The 18,369-nt window shown below is 38.0% G+C and overlaps 1 protein-coding gene across 6 annotated transcripts in view; it reads left to right on the top strand.

Annotated features, from left to right (window-relative positions):
• GRM1 (glutamate metabotropic receptor 1) overlaps positions 1–18,369 on the top strand; it is a 373,819-nt gene that overhangs the window by 311,296 nt on the left and 44,154 nt on the right. For all 6 annotated transcript variants that reach the window (XM_036906888.2, XM_036906889.2, XM_036906890.2 and 3 more), the window contains one exon: positions 3,585–3,753. In XM_036906888.2, the coding sequence (XP_036762783.2) occupies positions 3,585–3,753 (169 nt within the window). The remainder of the gene's footprint in view (positions 1–3,584; positions 3,754–18,369) is intronic.

Raw genomic sequence — 18,369 nt, 5'->3', positions numbered from 1 at the left:
GAATATTCAGGGTAGTGAGACAAGAATTAAAACTTGCAAGAGGGAAGAAAAAGGCTCTCAGCTTGGCTGCTGCACGTTATGCCCACAGTCTTTTTTTCTCTATAAGCCCTGTTATTTTTCAGTGTATGATTTTGCAGAATGAGAGATTTAGGAAAGCATATGTTGTGTTAAAATGGAACATCAAATCACTTAATCCTCACTGCTATAGGCATATCATTATCCTCCTTTATAGATGATAAACTTGAGTGTCAAGAAACTAAGAAACTCACCTAAATTCATGCAGAAGTAGCTGGTAGAGACAGTGTGGTCTGAATCTGAGGCTTGTAATCTTTTTGCCACATGACTCTGCCTGTTAGCTAATCCTTCAAATAGGCAAATTTGCTGGCAACCTTCTTAATGTCATTTCAAAGGTGCTTTAAGAGAATATTTGACCCTAAATAATTCTCCATCTGTCTCTTTCTTTCATGCAGTCTTAAAGTCCTACATTTAGAGAGGGCCTCATGGGGCCTAAGGACATTCTCTCTGCTAAAACCCTAAAGCTCTAGGAAAGATAAATGATATGAGAAATTGTCAGCAATGAAAATGATAAATTTATCAGATTCCTTCCAATCTGCCGGTAAGGTCGGAGCAGAGTTAGACTGCAATGTGAGTGGGATGGATGAAATGATCCAGAGCCTGGGCATGTGAAAAGCTTCTAGGTGCTCAGGACCTTAGGAAATGCTTCCAGAAGGAACAAGTGGGTGTGAGATTCAGAACACTGACCATTCACCCCTTTAAGCCCATGGTTATAATCCTGAGTTCCACTGGAAACAAAACTCTGTAAAGGATCAAATTCAGAATGGAAACCTTCCTGCATGCTTCTGTAAGGTGATGTACACAGTGTACCTATTATAGGGCCAGCCAGATGCATTTCAGATACCCATAGATGTGAGTTTCCACCTCTTCTATCTGTAAGTTATCCAAAAATACCGGTACACCATTTTAGCTTGTTTCCACTCCATCTTTAATTACATTTAAATCATAAGCATTCCCCTGGATCCCTTTCCAAGGGTCACTTCCACATGTTTGAAATTGGTCAGTTTGATCTGTGTTCAGTTTCTGTTTCAACCACCTCCTCTGCTTTCATCTCCTGTCAGGCCACCATTCAGGCTTTTGGTTCCTCTTGTAATTATTTTAATTATCCTGCAACATAAACTGGATGCGTTGAGAGGATATTCCAAATAAATACTGATATGCCAAGAAAAGACTCTGGGGTCCAGAGAAAAGAGCATTTTTCATTAACACACACAGGACAGGGAACACCTTATTTTAGTAAGTTAGTCTTTTTCCCTTGGTATCTTTCAGTATTTTTTCTCCCCCAGCTTTTGGGACTTTTCAAAAATGTGTTTTCATAACAAAATATTGTGAATTTTTCAGTTTCTAAATGCTAATGAAGTGTGAACTGATTTCTCCTATTGGAGAGAAAATGAGGAAGTTGAAATAAAAGTCTTAAGAAACTGATTTATAGGAAAAAGGTGTTCTAACGCTAGCTTCGCACCTATGCCTTCATTGAAAGTATATGATATAAAAGGATTGAAAGGAGATATAAAAATGTAATATGGGGTAAATCGTAAAAATGAAGGAAAGTGGAGAAGGAAATTATTCATATTAAACATTAACTTCAGGTTCCATAACCACGATGAGTTTAAAATTGAAAAATATTGGGGGTGTAGATGAGTATCCTTGATCAGCAGGATGAGCCGCCATCCCACCGGCAATACCCTATTGGGTATCTGAGGAACCACCTGGTATGTCTCAGCAACAAGGAGATTAAGAACTCCCTGCTAGCCAAAAGTCAGAACAGCAAAAACATGAATAATGTGCTCCATGCATGCTATTCTCGCTTCACACTCTAGGTAAGTTTTGTTCAACTGGAAAAGAAGAGGAAAAACTTCTCTTACTTTCCCAGAGGCCCCTTTCCCTTTTGGGATTGCTCTTTATTGAAATTGCCAGTATCTGGATGTGGAGAAGTCGCCAGCTTCCCTGTGAATAACAGAATGCATCTGCACATGAAGAGCAGGCTGAAATGCCAATAAAAGATACTAGTTGTCTGGATAAAAAGCTAAGTCAGTTATAGCCCACAGGTTTCAGGTGCCAACTAAGGTTGATTGGTAATGGTTTTTGAAGGGCCAGACTGAAGAGGATTCTGAGTCTGAATGAGAGTTAGAGGGAAAGAATTCCAGGATGGATTAGGTAGGGGCGAGGTGGGGGTTGAGAAGTAAGAGATCTGAGGAAAAGGAATATGTGTTAGTTAATTTCCATCCATTTCTTTGGTCAAGTGCGAAAGAGTAGAGATCATGCCTCTTACATTCTAGCTCAGGAGACTGAAAACCACACAAGTATTGCAGAAAAGAACCCCACTTTGCAGAGCCAGTAAGCGAGAGTTAAGCATGCATTCATTTATGGAAACTGCCACGTGAGTTATAGTTCACTGAGAGTAAGTAGCAACATGGACAGAAGATTGAAGAATGCCAGGGAATTTCTGGTGACTGAGAGATAAATGGCTATGCCCGTACAAGGATGTTTTCCAGTTTTCTTATGGTAATAACAATAACCAGAGTATTTTAGGGCATTCATAGTAATACAAATATGAATGACATAGGAATTTGGCCTTATATAGGCATTTGTCCTTAATGTGAAATAGGTTTTTACATGCCTTGAACCTGCAAGATCTCCATGAGCCTTAAAGAATTTAGTGACATTCCTAAATCGTATAATCTCCTGTTTAAGTGTTAGAAAAAGATCCCAGTTTACACCTTCTAATGCCAAGTCCTGTGTTCTTTCTCTTGCATTGGAGAATGCTCTCCACTGCCAGCACCAGAAAATGATGAGCTTTAGCCCCACAGTCACACTCTGGCTGCAGTGAAGATTTCCAAAAGTAGATCTTGCTGATGTGTAGCATTGCAGCATTTGAAATTACTAATATAATTGACACAAATTATTTGGATTTAAAATAGTTGTTCTAATCAGGGGAGAGACCTGTTTAAATATCAATGCTCAAGATGTTAAATCCCAACATCCTTGCTAATTAAAGATGTATTTCTCAGATTTCTTGCTCTATTAGCACCTAAAATAGGTTCCAGACTTGGTAGAACACCTCTTTTAATCCAGTGTAATGAAAATGGCAATTGAATGTAAAAAAAGAAAATTGGAATAAAGTAATCAAGTTAAGAAACTGATGTTCTTCAGAATCATTGTTTGTTCAGAGAATAACAGTGAATAATGATTTGAAGGAGATGATGATCAAATCAACTCAGCACATGTAGAATTATTTTTTTTAGAGAATAAGCAGAGAGAAAGTATAAAAGTAATATATTTTTTAGCAAATATGGAAGATAAAGAGAGACTGAGGAATAAAATGCACATTTTAGAAAATCAGAGGAAACATTTAGAAATAAATAAAACATTGGCGGTAGCTGGTGTTAGGACATAGGATGATTCTAGCTTTTCTCATATTTCTCTCTGTGATTATCTATTTACCAAATTTCTTTGTTTTCTGCATCGTGCCCCTATCCTCCAAGACACACATGTTGTTTCCTTTGTAGGTATGATATCATGAATTTGCAGTACACTGAAGCTAATCGCTATGACTATGTGCATGTTGGAACCTGGCATGAAGGGGTATTAAACATTGATGATTACAAGATCCAAATGAACAAGAGTGGAATGGTACGATCCGTGTGCAGTGAGCCTTGTTTAAAGGGTCAAATTAAGGTAAGCCAGCCACAGATACGTTCTTGGGTGGCCTCCAGCCTGGACATAAGTAAAGAAAAACAGTAGACATTCTTCTGAGACAAGGCATCCCAGAAAGGGTGTGCCAGGCTTACTGTTTTAGTTCTTGTGCTTAGCTAATGTTGAAAGGACAAAGATTAGGAAATGGAATAGGCAAATCATTTGGATATTTAGAATACTTTTTATTTGAAACTTTATTGGATCTTAAATACAGTATAGAAAGCAAGGGGATGAAAAATCGAATTAAGAATTGAAACAGAAGTGAACGTGGAACGTAAAACCAATGATACTACTGAGTCATGAATCATAGTTCTAGCTATTGTTAAAGAAAGCAGAAGCTAAACAATGCTAAATAAGCACATAACTAAAATAAAGGAAGTTGAAACAAGGTGACACGAAGTGTTGTTTATCATTTCTCTTTTCTCCATCAAGTTCCTTGATTTTTCCTGAAATGAGTATTTTGTAGCCAAGAGAGTCCTCACTTCCTAATTATTCTCAGAAGCTTTTTTTTTTTTTTCAGCCTGGGGCAAGTGAGTAACCATGATAGTACTGTAATATAGCACTAGAGTAAATAAACATCAAATACTGAGCATTTGGCTGGACATGCTAGAGAGAATTCCCCAGGAAGAAGGCATGGAAACAGTGCGGGCTGAGTTCCATGCTATTTAAAAGCAAGATAGATGATGCACTAGGAATTGGAATGTAGGGGAGTGGCTGTGAACTGGCAAGAGTGGATTAAATGACCTAATAGGTCGTTCCCATCTCTAATTTTCTGTGATTCATCTCTGGGAGCAGACAGGCTGTCAGGAAAATGTCTCACAGCGCAGCTGGGCTGGAGTAGATGCTGTGTGAGGCTCTGGCCCTCCCACCATGCTGCCATGCTACATGCTGTTCTCAGGGGCTGTGCAACCACCCTTGCAGCAGAGATGCCCTGAGAAATACACTCAGAGGTCTTAGGGCAAGAGTCTAGTCATGTGCAGGGAAGTGTTGGTATGGAAACTGGAGAAATCTTATCTCTGCTGATCAGAGAAGGTAGAGGATATGGACCCTGCAACATCCTTTGGCAGCTGAGAACTGTCCCAAACTCTCAGTGATCCCAGCTGCTTTGAGGAGGAAACAAACTTCTGTGATAATTCCCCTTAGTTTTAAATATCTTGTGCTTTCTTTGCAGATGTGATATTAACGATATTTAATAAGTGTCATGACAACTAACCAATCAGAATAGACTCTAGTCAAGTGCTCGGATGGGGTGCTGAAGCTTCCTGCCAGGCCCACAGTTAATCCCCGTGTATTGGATCATGGGAAGATTTGGGCAAGCAATCCTACAGGGCTGGGGCAGTGTGGGGCATTCAGGAGGCTTGAAGATACTGTTAATTTCCACTCAGTGCAGAAGTATTTCACAGTGTAAGCGTGGCTCCAACCAAACCAGCATATATGGGCTGTGCTGCACTGCTGCTCCTTCTAAATGGATTAGAATCCATTTCTAATTCTTGTCCTGATGGTGTTTTTTCACGTGAGGCTGTCTGGTGGTTTGTAGGAGTGTATCTTGTCAAATCCAGGAGGCCCCAAACTTCTTGACCCTTTCCATGAGATGCCAGACCACTGGATTTTGAGTTCATCATCATTTGTGGATGGTAGGGAAAGCAAGACAGCCGAGACCTGAAGACATATGATGGGGACAATACAAAAGCCCTGGCTCATGCCCTTCTGTGACCCAAAAGATGGCACGTGATTGGGGCCAGCCTCCTTGCCAGCATGAGTGGGAGTGCTGCATCTGTAACGAAGACAATTGCTGTTTCGACATGGCAGTAGTTCATGGAACTACGAAGTTGGGTTTTTCAGAGTATAAGAAGAAAAAACTGACAAGAAAAAACAAATAATTCCACTGATTCATGGTGCTTCAGCTCCTTTCAAGATGTATTCCTATTACCGTGATTGCGGGCAGATGAACGGGGGCTCACATACCATGTGCATACTCATTTGTACCTTCCAGAGGAAAGGTGTTTTCCTTCCCAAGTTCATAGGAAACACTGTCTGCATACCTCTCTATGACTAGATACTAAAATACTTCTAGCATCACCTTTGCATTATGCCCATGTGGTGTTACTGAAGGAGATCCCAGAAATCATTGCTGAGCCATTATATAGTACTTGCTATAAATGCACATCTCTTGGGGTCTAATTTTAGAACTACTGTGTACCCTGCAGGATGAAAACATGCCTGTTCTCAGTAGCAACTGCAATGGAGGGTAAGAGAATGTTTGTTTCCCATAAACACCATGGGAGGGACAGAAACAAATGAAATCTCAATTCCATTTACCGAATAATAGCACTTATATTCTTACACCACCAATTTGCCACCTACCAGGCTCAGGATGCAGAGAGCCAGGTCTCTCTGTGACCACTGAAAAGACAGGAGAGAGGCAACTTACAGGCTGATTTTAGGACTTGCCCTTGTATTTACTGGAGCACATCACTTTTAGGAAAGGACTATTCATTTTAAATATCAAATATCATTTAAAGTACTGAAATAATCATTTGACTTCTTTCATGATAACCCATAGAACTTTCTTAGGGTAATTTCCTTTGAAGTAGTTAAAAGTCCAGTTTAATTATGTTATTGATTTTCAGAAATACAGATATATTATCTTACAAATACATCTTATGGAGGCAGAAATTGATTTTAACCATACCACAAACACAGGTAAATAACTGATTTTTATTGTTTTGTGTGCTGTATTAGTCAGGGTTCAGTCAGGAAGAAAAGAATCAGTGCCGGGTGGTTTGGTAAATAGAATTTAATGTAAGAAATTGGTTATAAAGGTAAAAGAAGACGCTGAGGCAACCCCAAGATGAGTGACACCGAGGCTCATACCCACCCCCAGGCTCGGCGACACAGGGAGAGCTCTCAGCTCCTCCTGAGATGTCCTCAGAAGCAGAGCCAGAGGATCTCTTGGCTTCTCCTTCCTCCTTAGTCCCCCTAGGTCCTTCCATTTGTCAACTTTATCAGAAACTATTGACCACAAAGCCTGGACAATATCATTCACAGGTTCACCTGAAACCTAAAAACTGATAAAGGCTTAAGTGCTAATGCATTGATGGGAGATAGAATCCCAGAGAAGCAAGAGTGAAGGAAAAAGGGAAGGGAGACATGGAAGCGTGGGAAACACCCCTCCACCCCCATACCACCGAGGTGGTGCCCTGCTGAGCAGGACGCTGCTTCACAGAACCTCACTAGTCGCCCAGCCTGGACAGGCTCCTCAGACTATCCACTGGGCCAAGGAGGGGAGAAGGAGAAATACACTCATGCTGTGCTATTTTCTGCTTCTTGTGGTCAATGTTTTCTTAAAAGAAATACCATTACCTGGTGCCTTTAGACAGCTACTGGGGAAGCCAGAGCCCATATCCCGTTACATGGCCCTTCTCCAGGTTTGGAACAGTGGTGGGTACGGAAGCCCCTGTGGGTCCCCTGCAGCCTGGACTGGGCTCCGGCCACGGTGAGTGTAGTGGAGGCAGTTCTGGGACCCAGTGCCTACTGCACAGGAGTGAGAGGCGGCTGGAGATGCCAGAAGATGAGGCAACAGTGACAGAGGCTAGGGTAAGGGTCACAGAGTTTCCAGAATTCTCCAAGGAGCAGTACCCAAGCACCTAAGAGACACGTTAGGCAAGGAGGATCTGTGGCAGCACATAAAATGTGGGCACCGGATCGGCAAGCAAACACCAACGGCGTGCTGCGTGCTCTGGTCTCCCATAGAGAGGCGGCTGCTGTCTCCCTTAGTGTGGTGAAGGGCGGGAAAGGGGTGGGAAGGGGTGGGAAGGTGAAGGAGGGGAATGGGAAAGGAAGGAGAAGGGAGGCAATGGAGATCAGGGACTAACATTATCAAGCATGTTCTTGTGCAAGTATAATGATAGATGCTCTACAGACATCATTTCAGTTATTCCTTAAAACAGCCATTTTAAAGCAGATATCATCACCCGCATTTTGAAGATAATGGATCTGAGACCCAGAAAGGGTTGAGTCATTTGCCCCAAATTTTCAAGCTAGAAATGTCAAAGTGGGGCATGGAGCCAGTCCAATGCTCTTAATCATCCCACATCCACACATTATTCAACTACCTCTCATTATACGAACTGGCATATTTCCTACAAATACAAATTTCAGTTGCTAAGCCTTATTTTCTCAATAGTTTACAATAAAATGATATATACAGATCCACTTTTAAAATGCTGACAGAGCAGAATCTAAACTTTAGGAAGCAGTATTCATGAAGGAGGTTGGAAGGCTTTGAAAGAGACAAGGAATCTGGCAGGGAAGTGCAGGGATAGGATCCTGCAGTTTGCTTTCATGAGCCTTGTTCTCATTCTTTTTCCCTTTCTTTTTTTTCTTCCCTTAAGTTCATCTTTGGGTTCTTTACTCCAAGATACTGGTTTGGAGCCTGGGAGGTTGGGCATGGCGAGTGAGGGAGACCACTCCTTCCTCCTAATCTCAAATGGCCAGTTAAGACAGAATCACAGAGAATATGGACTGTATCATAAATGTTTCCTCATTGACACATGCCATATTTTCATATAATAAAATACAACTTATCTATGTACAGAAAGCCCAGGTACATGCATTTTACAAACTATAGGCTTTAGAATTGAATTAACTAATATCCATTCAGAAGACCGATTCCATTCTATTTGTTGGCATTTTTATTAGAAAGATGAAGGGTTAGTTTCAAAAAGCATTAGAAGTGTGGACTCAGAAGACTGCTTACTTTAAACTGCTAGAGACCCTCTTGATGGTGTTCAGTTTCTCGGATCACTCTAGTTTTCTGCTCTAGTTAAGTGAGCAGAAAGGCCAAACCATAGATTTGTTGAGTATCAAAATAAAGGGCATATGATAGTTTTCATCATGATCTAAGGTATCTTCAAAGATGGAAGGAAGCTAAGGCAGTCTATTAAGAAACCATTTATATTAGCCTCTAATTGGATTTTTAAGTGTCCCTAAATTTAATAATGCCATAAACATTAGTAAGTCTACTAGGGAAGTCAATCTCCAGTTTTTTTCTATTAGTACGTATAGCTACTTGAGAGAAGTTGCAATTGTAGGAAACATACTTCAAATAATATCCTTCTTTTAAAAATATAATTTCTAATATTAGTTTTCACAGTGACAATACCACTTTTCAACATAGTCCATTGATTAGAAAGTAGCCACCTTATGTTAGATCTTATACTTCGAGAGTTTGAAGGGTTTGGGGATGAGAGCTTCAGATTCCAGAACATTTGTCCTCTTAAGAAACTTAAGATCATCCTTGTAATGCCTGCTCTGAAATCATTCTTTCTTTAGCTCCTTTATTCTAACATTATTTTCCTCTTCCTCTGTACATTTTCTTGCTCTTGAAGAAACTCTTGATATATTTACAGTGGCTTATTTAGCTCAATTCCAGCTTTATTCTGCAAGGGATGCTATCTGGAATACTGGGTACCCATTTTTGACCAAAACTGTCCAGCAGTTAGTAGTGTCCTACCTTTTCCAATGATAAGAAAAGGATTTTGATAAGGATACATTGAACATACACTGTTTGCTGCCAGGTCTTCCTGTTACTTTGTTCAGAAATAACCACAGGAAAGGGATGGGTCTTGCATCCATACTATCACTGAAAGTTGAGAAGAAAATATAGTCACATTATAATATTTCTACTCCAGGTTATAACATGTATGCAGATATCACAATTAAATATCTGAAGGGAGAAAAACAACTTCAATAACATGATAGAATATGAAACATTGTATTATGTGAAATCGGAAAGATGAACTTTAAAAAGTGTTAATCATTCCATTTATTTTGCAATGATGGAAACACTGCAAAACTTTCATCAAAATGTGAAATAACCAAAGATATGGTATAACACTATTTCCTGATAAGTTTATCACCCAATGCGATACTACTCATTTGATCAAAATGCCTGTGGTTGGAAAATTGGGGTAATGGAAGACACTAAAAGACCATGAAAGAGGGTGGAAGAGCAGACATATGTCCCCTTCTGCTTTTTTAACTTTCACACTGAATCTGAACGGCTTACTTGCTGTCTTCCAGATCATATGGTGGATCAAGCCGAATGGATCATTTTACACTCAATTTTTTCCATCTGTAAATACTCCAAATTCACATTTCAAAGTGTTTCATATTGTAGCTGTATTTCTTTATATTTTTAGCTATTTTTGTTGTTATATGCTGGGCCAATAGAATCTGGAATAGGCTCATTCTCCTCAAGTGCACATGCTCTGAAATTGTCTGGATGTATTTCCTCCTTCCAAGGCCACAGGAGGAGGAATTTTGTCCTGAATTTGGTGGCAAGAGCATTGTTTTATACTGAAATCTTCCTCAACCAAATTTTCCTATGGTGGAAACAGCCATCACTCCCTGATCACTACGTGGCATGCCCTGGAATGTCACGCCCTGTGCCCACCGCCCAGCCCGTCCAGCCCCATCTGCCTAGAGCTTATGAGATTGTTTTTTTAAAGTTAGTTCATGCCTAGGAGCCATGGACAATTTTTGAATATTGTCCACATCTGTAATGAATTATTTTTATACTCATTCAACGTACTCTTTATTTTCTCATAATTTTAATGTAGCAATAAAGACTTCCATCCTTTTCTCTCATTTGCAAAACATAAAAGAAAACATTGAAAAATACTACTACGTTGACATCATCACCCTATGTACATCAATTACATTAAAAAATTGTAAATCCTGCTTTGTTCTCTCTCTTTTCCTCTTCTATTTTTTTCCCTGAACCGTTTGAGGTACAAATATCGTGAAACTTCATACCCTAGTACCTCAGCATATATTTTCTAAAAATAAGGAAGGACAATTCTCAAATATCCATAAGACCAGCTTTAAAAGTTAGCAGTAACATCACCGATCATAACTGTCCCATCCACCTGAGCTCTCTCTTACTGTGAATCAAAGCAAACTACCCACTGAAATTGTTTATATTTAATGTAACCATTTTGACAATCAGTGAAACAATGCTATGCTTCCTCTGTTATATAATGTTTTCTAAATTCCACTGCAGGATGGCAGGTTCTGAACACGAACTTTCCTCGGGAATATAAAAAATAAAATCGATATTGGAGAAATCTGTGATTACATAATAATGATGGGATCTGGCCCAGCTACTAAAAACATATTGGCAAAAATTTTGAAAAACTGAAGACAAAATATTGTTTTTTAAATTGAAATATAGTTGATACACAATATTATATTGTGTGTATGATACAGTGATTTCAACAATTTATATACATTACTAAATGTTCACCACAATAAGTGTCGTTACCATCTGTCAACATATGAAAAAATCACAATTTATTGGCTATATTCTCTCTTCTGTACTTCCACCTCTGTGACTAATTTATTTTATAATCGGGAATTTGTCCCTCTTTATCCCCTTCACATATTTCACCCATCTTCCCACCCAACTCCCTTGTAGCACCAGTCCGTCTTCTGTATTTATGAGTCTATTTCAGTTTTGTTTGTTTTGTTTTTAAGATTCTACATTTAAGGGAAATCATATGTATATGTCTTTTTCTGTCTGACTTGTTTCACTTGAGTATGATACCCTGTAGATTCATTCATGTTTTTTCTTTCTTATTGTGCATGTGAAAGCATGAAGTTATAGGATGAGGAAGAAACAATGCAAGCACTGTTCATGATGAGAAATTCCATAGAATTATGATTAATTTATCCCTAGCCACTCTGAGTAAAAACTACATCTTCAGCTCTTTGACTGTATGCTGCCCAACTGGTTACTGAATTTTTTGGTGATCACCTTAGCTTTTGACCCCAGCAGGTCACCACTGGGAACAGGCCCTGAGAGGAGCTGCTGCTAAATCACATGATATTGGGCAGTGACAGTGGCAGAAACAGAGCTCATTTGCTTTTATAAATGCACATTAGTGGATGTATAACATATATACAGAAAAACAGAGGAGGAGATATGAATACCACTGGTCTTTGTTCCAGCTGTCCCTTCTGCCAAGAACACTCTTCTACCAGGTATACTCAAGGCTTACTCCCTACCTTACCTAAGAGCTTACCTCTCAAGACCTTACTTAAACAACAGGGTCTTAGTGTGGCTTCATTTGACTACTGTAAGCAAGATTGCAGCTCCCTATTCCAGGTGCCTCCCTATCAGGGCTAGGATTAAGGAGGCAAGTGAAAGGAGGCAGGTTTTAAGGGTGTACTCATTCTCAAGCGCACGGTAGGTACTTGCAACCCCTGAGGGTGAGTGCGTCTTTAAACCTGGTCCCCTGGTGCTACATTGGCCTCAACTTGGTCCCTGCCCTGTGCCCTATTCCTCTTTCTTGCTTAGGTTTTCTCAAAGCCCCTCTCTGGAATGATAGCTCCTCCAGGATGGGGATTTCACCTGTTCATTGATTATTTCTAGCCTTGACATTGTACTTTGCACACTGTAGGCACTTAGCACATTATAGGCACTTTATATGCATTTCGTGAATACATGAATAAATAATGGATGAATAAATGATTCAATATATATTGAGTCATGCTCTTCATAAGCATTTAATTCCTCCTTCTATCCATATTTAACACATTATGTTAGATTTTGAGCTCCCTGACCTTAAAGATAAAATCTTTTCATTAATTTATCCCCATGCACTGCACCATGTCTGGCACACTGGGCGACTAAACAAAGGTTGATTAATTGAATATCTATCTTCCAACTGTATCTGAGATACAATTTGGTTCTTAACATGTCATCACCTGGCAGTTATTGCTACACTAGGAAGAGCCTAGCTTTTGGAAATATCTGGAGATAATGTGACTGAGATTTATACAAGGTACTGATGATCTCTTTTGCAGCTGCCTTCCTCATCTGCAAAATGCACATAATTAACTCCATCCCATGGAGTGTATGTGAAGGTCAGTGTAGTTCTGCACAAAGTGCCTAGCACATAGCCTGGTTTAATATATGTCCACTCTTGTGATTGTTTTATACATGTATACCATTTTATTAAATTCTTCCTGTAGTAAATTACAACATAGGGATTTCCCTAAACTGATATTTTATATTTAGTTCTTACAAGGTTCTCTTCAAATTTCCTCTTATTTTTCATTCACTTTGAATTCTTCATTTCTATTCCTTCTGTTCATGTCATTCTCTATATTAATTTCCCCTTTTCTTTCATATTCATTATTGAGTGAGTATTATTTGCCAAGAACTATGCTAGCACTAGGAATGCAAAGGAACTTAAGGCCCTTTTTTGAGGAACTCAGTATAGCTGGAGAAAAACAAATCATCAGTTAAAGAAGATTGTTGCCCAAGCTGTCATACAGGGCGACGTGGGGGCCCAGGAGGGCAGGCTCACTCTTCTCTCTTGCAGCTTATTCTTCTACAGTCCTAATGAGGGCAAACTCAATTTCTTTATTCTGTTTGGTCTTTCAGGCATTTCCCTTCTGAAGAAAATTTTTCTGTTTCCTTTGATTTGTAGTTACTTTTCCTTCATTATATATTCTTGATGCTGTTAATTTCTCATCCATTCTCTAAATAAAACCTTAATTTAAAAAATCCGTTTCAAGTTACTTAAGAAACTTAGTCATAAAGTGAACACTTGATTTCCTATGGCATACATACTTTAAGACTCTACGGTGTGTGTGTGACTGAATCATAGCACTGTGATAGCACTAGGGCACCTAGTTGCCAGACAATAATCACAGCACCATGCACACAGGATATAAAAAGAATCAGAACAGGTCCTGTGCCTGAGGAAATCTGGTCCTTCAAGGGCACTGTCAGTGAAATACTTCAGTGAAATACAAAATTTTATCATGACTCAGGGCTGCCATAAAAAATGTTTTATTGTAACAAAAATATAAACATACTTTATTCAGTTGTTGAGTGTATACTGTAATATCCTTATCCACAGGGGATATGTTCCAAGACCTCTGCTGAATACTGTGGATAGCTCTGAGCCATATATATGTATGTGTATATGTAATGTTTTTTCCTATACATACACAGCTATGATAAAGTTTAATTTATAAATTAGGCATAGTAAGAGATTAACAACAATAACTAACAATAAAATAGAACATTATAACCACATACAGTAAACGTGACATGGTTGTCTCTCTCTCTAAATATCTTATTGCATTGTGCTGTCGTTCTTATACGAGGTGAGATGATAAAATGCCAGTGTGAGGAAATGAATGACAGTGATGTGATAACACAGGCGTTGTGATGTAGCATTCGGCGACCATTGCCCTTATGGCGGTAGGTCAGAAGGAGGATCATCTGCTCCCAGACTGCAGCTGACACTGGGCAACTGAAACCATGGGACATGAAACCATGGCTGAGGGGGTCTGCTATTCATGCAAAAGAAATATCACTGAGTATGGCTGATATAAAAAATAGGAGATATAGAAGCAATAAAAATTATTCATGATATTGGGGAGATTAGAACATAAATTAAAGACAATAATTTTAGAATTTAAAAAATATATTTGAGTGAAACAAATCTATCATGAAGATAGAGGACAAAAACTGACTTAGAGTAATAAGATACCAATGGTATTTTAATTACTAGACTATTCCAAATAAGGCAATGTTTCACAGGACTTACTGCTCCAGAAATACTTGCTGGAGCTTGTGATGTTGTGTTTGCTCTTAAAAGTGGTGACATAGATGGACTGATGGAGAAAAAATGGCATTCTAAATGGAAGGTAATATTCATTCTTTTATTTAAACATGTTTAATTGTTTAATATATGATTCCATTTAGAGCCATGGTTTAAAATACATCCACATACACTGCCACTCTGTATTTTCTCCTTTTCTCTTTCTTGCTCTCCTTAAAATCTATTCTCCAAATAGCAGCCAAAATTATCCTTGTACAAAGCAAGTAAGGTGAAAAACAAATTGGATGTCTCTACTCTAGGTGAAGCCTCCCTCCAAAGCAAACAAACAAAGCAAACAGTTCTGCAGACATTCATGAGGACATAAGCAGGGATTGGCACCGAGCCTGTTCTCCCTTATTTGGAAGGCTCATGTAAGAAATTAGTAACAAAGTTAGGTGCAGAAACAAGGACCAGGGGCTAAGTGAATGCCTGACTGAAGGGCTTATACTTCAAAGATATTGGAATAGGGAAGCACTAAAATTCCTTGACTGACCCAATTATATTTTCCAAAAATATTCAATTCGGTACTCACTCATTGGCTGCCTACTGTGTGTTCTGGGTGCGTTTCTGTACCTTGATGACTGTGGTCTGAAAACAGTGAAAGTACAGCATGGTCCCTTCTCTTGAGGCCCACAGGCCCTTCGGATGATCTTGGCAGCTGTGGGGGGCATGTCACCGTGGAGTGAAAAGAAATTAGAGGCATGTTACATGATTAGGGGGCAGGGACCAGAATTCAGGAATAAAGTGATAAGATCTAAGTTCAGAGGGGTGGCTGAGAGATCAAAAGATAGATTTCTGTATTATAGATATTGTGTGGCAAAAGTACACAGAATTAGTGGCTGAATAAAGAAGGAGTAATAAAAAATAACTTCATTTAAACAGGTCCATTTTTCGTTATTTATTTAATGTGTAAGTTGATCACTTATTCACTGATTCATACAGTTATTCAAACCTGGATTTTAAATACTTTCCATCTGCTCACAGGATATATCAGTCATCTGCATAAATTTGTTTAGCATTATCATCTTTTGAACTTGTCTAATTAGTAGTATTAATTTTACAATAAGAGAAAAAGATAAAGTATTTCTTTGTAATTAGTATTCCTACTAATTAAAGGAAGTATTCATTTATTAATTCAATTTTTCTCACATCACTTAGAAAAATTTGTCACTTTGAATGTAAATTTGCCATGCGTGTTCTGAGGATAGGTGTGAATTTTTTCAAAAAGACTCAATTTGACCCTACTTTCTAACATTATTTAAAAGGAAAAAAGGAAAAAGAAAACCTTTTACATTTTCTGAAAATACACAGTCATTTTTCTGTAATTCTAAAACAGTGGTATATATTTCAAGTTGATCTGCAAGAAGATAATTTTATTTTTCACAAAGGCTAGAGTTTATATAATTTTAAGGTACAGAAATATTTGCAGTTTAACATCGGACTTTACATATGAGAACCTTTCATGTTTAGTGCATTAGGGAGGCACTTCTGCTTCTAGCCTTGAGAGAGTAACAAAGTCCAGACTTTGTCTTCTCCTGTAAACAGCATGAAATGACTGTGTTCAGATATTGGAAAATAGTGCATGACCTTGTTCCCGGGAAGTGAAGGGAAAAAAACAGGGTGAACCCGAAAATCATTCAGGCTCTCTGTCTGGAGGCAATTTTCTGGTTGTTGTTCACTGAGAGAGAACACAAACAGCATGACCATCTTGATAATTTAAGAAGATAGAAATCGGAGTCTAAGGAGGCTGAGGCAGCTAGAATTTGTAGTGCAGAGTAAGTGAGAGAGAGGATCTGTGCAGAAAGGTGTTCCAGAAGTTAGCATATCAGTTTCCTTCAGTATTTCACTGGTTACAAATCTGTATATGAGTTGTGGGGATTTTTGTAAAGTCCAATAAAGAATAATTATGGGGAATTTCCAGAGCTCACACAGGACAGGAATTGTCCCAATGTACACAAACCAGAGTGAAGACACCTTGTTGAAAACACAAAGAATTAAGTGGAGACCCCAGAGGGAATCACACATTAATAATGGAACTAAACTATACAAGAGTAGAGACTATTCTAGACTCTTAGTCCTAAAAGATTGAAAAGCAAGGCTCTAACTGAGCCACATGTAACTTAGCTGCCTTCCAGAACAAAGGCCAATACTTCTTCAAGAAAAACATACAACACTCTACACCTTAAATGCACAAATTTTTAAGACATGTGACATCTGATCAAAATTTTTCAGACATGTGACAAAGTGAAAAAATGCAAAACAGCACCAGAGGAAAGTCAAGCAATATAAATAGTCCCAGAAATTACACTGATGATAGAATTTAGCAGTCAAGGATATTATAATACCTACTGTACATACATAATAAAGGATTTAAAGGAAAACATGAATATCATGACAAGACACATGGTCATATAAAAAAGTGGAACTTACACAATAAAAAATAGACAAGAAATAATATTTTAGTGAATGGGATTAACAGCATATGAGACATTATAGAAGTAAGAGTTCAGGGAACTTAAAACATAGCAATAGAAAAATAGCCAAATGAGGCATTGAGAGGGAAAAAGAAACTTGAAGAGGTGAATAGACTCACAGACTTGCAGAAGACTACCAGGAGGTATACTAAAAGTGCAATTGGACACCCAAAAGGGAAAAAGAGAGAAACAGGGCAGAAAAAATATTTTAAGAAAAAATGACTGAAAAACAGGTAATGAAAATATAAACCCACATCCATGAAGCTCAACAAATCCCAAGGAAGATAAACACAATTCCAACAAAACCAATAAAGCCCAGTAATGAAAACAAATCTTAATATCAGCCACAGTGAAAAGGTCTACTGCATGAAGAGGAAAAAAGTGAAAATTACAGCAGACATTTCATCAGAAGTCATATGGAAGAAAAGAAAGGAATGACGTCTTTAAAATGTTGAAAGAAAAAAAAAACCTTTCAACCTAGAATTCCATTTCCAAAGATAGTGGAACCGTATAAAGAGCTGAAAGAAAGAAACTTAAACTTCCATACAAGTGAAAATATTTTTTTCAAAAATTAAGTCAAAATAAGGACTTTTGAAACAAACACAATCTGAAAAAAGTCATTTTCAGATCATCACTACAGTAAATGTTAAAGAAAATTCTTTAGGCAGAAGGAAATTATACTAGATAGAAATTTGGGTATATACAAAGGAATTGAAAACACCAGAAATTAGAAATGTTTGGGTAAACATAAAATTAAGTTTTTCTTAATTTCAATATTTTGTTTCAAAGATTATTACTTATAGTAACATTAATAATTCACCATGGGGTTATAAAATATGTGTAAGTAAAATTTATTAAAACAACCGAAAGGATAAGAAAGGGAAATAGAATATTGTTATAAGGGTTTCACATGTGCATCTTATTTGAATGTAGACTATAGTAAGTTAATAGCACATATTATCAGCCCTACAGAAAACCAAGAGCTTTAGCTAGTATTTCACTAGGGGATAAAATGGAATCCTAAAAATATCCTCAATTAATCCAAAAGAAGCCAGAATAACAAGGAAAGGGAGACAAAGAAAGAATGGGACAGGTAGAAAAAAAAATAGAGATGGTTGATTCATAATCAACCACACCAATGGTTGTAATAAATATAAATGTACTAAACACTTCAATAAAAAGCAGAAATTGTCAGACTAGAGATAAAAGCAAGACCTAATTATGTGCTGTTTACAAGAAACTCACTTTAAATGCACTGTTTTGATGTTCATTTTTTTATTGTGTACATGAAAATATATTTACCAAACATATTGAAAATGGGAGAAAGTTTAAACTGCTCAGATAATAAGCAAATCTAAAGTAATTTTGACTAGCAATTTTTCTTTCATCTGTTGGGAAGGTATTTGTTTTTGTGTCTTAGGGAAGCTGCAACAGAGTTA

Source organism: Manis pentadactyla, chromosome 12, assembly GCF_030020395.1.
Source record: "Manis pentadactyla isolate mManPen7 chromosome 12, mManPen7.hap1, whole genome shotgun sequence".
Taxonomy (NCBI): Eukaryota; Metazoa; Chordata; class Mammalia; order Pholidota; family Manidae; genus Manis; species Manis pentadactyla.
This window is presented reverse-complemented; position numbering and strand designations above follow the sequence as displayed.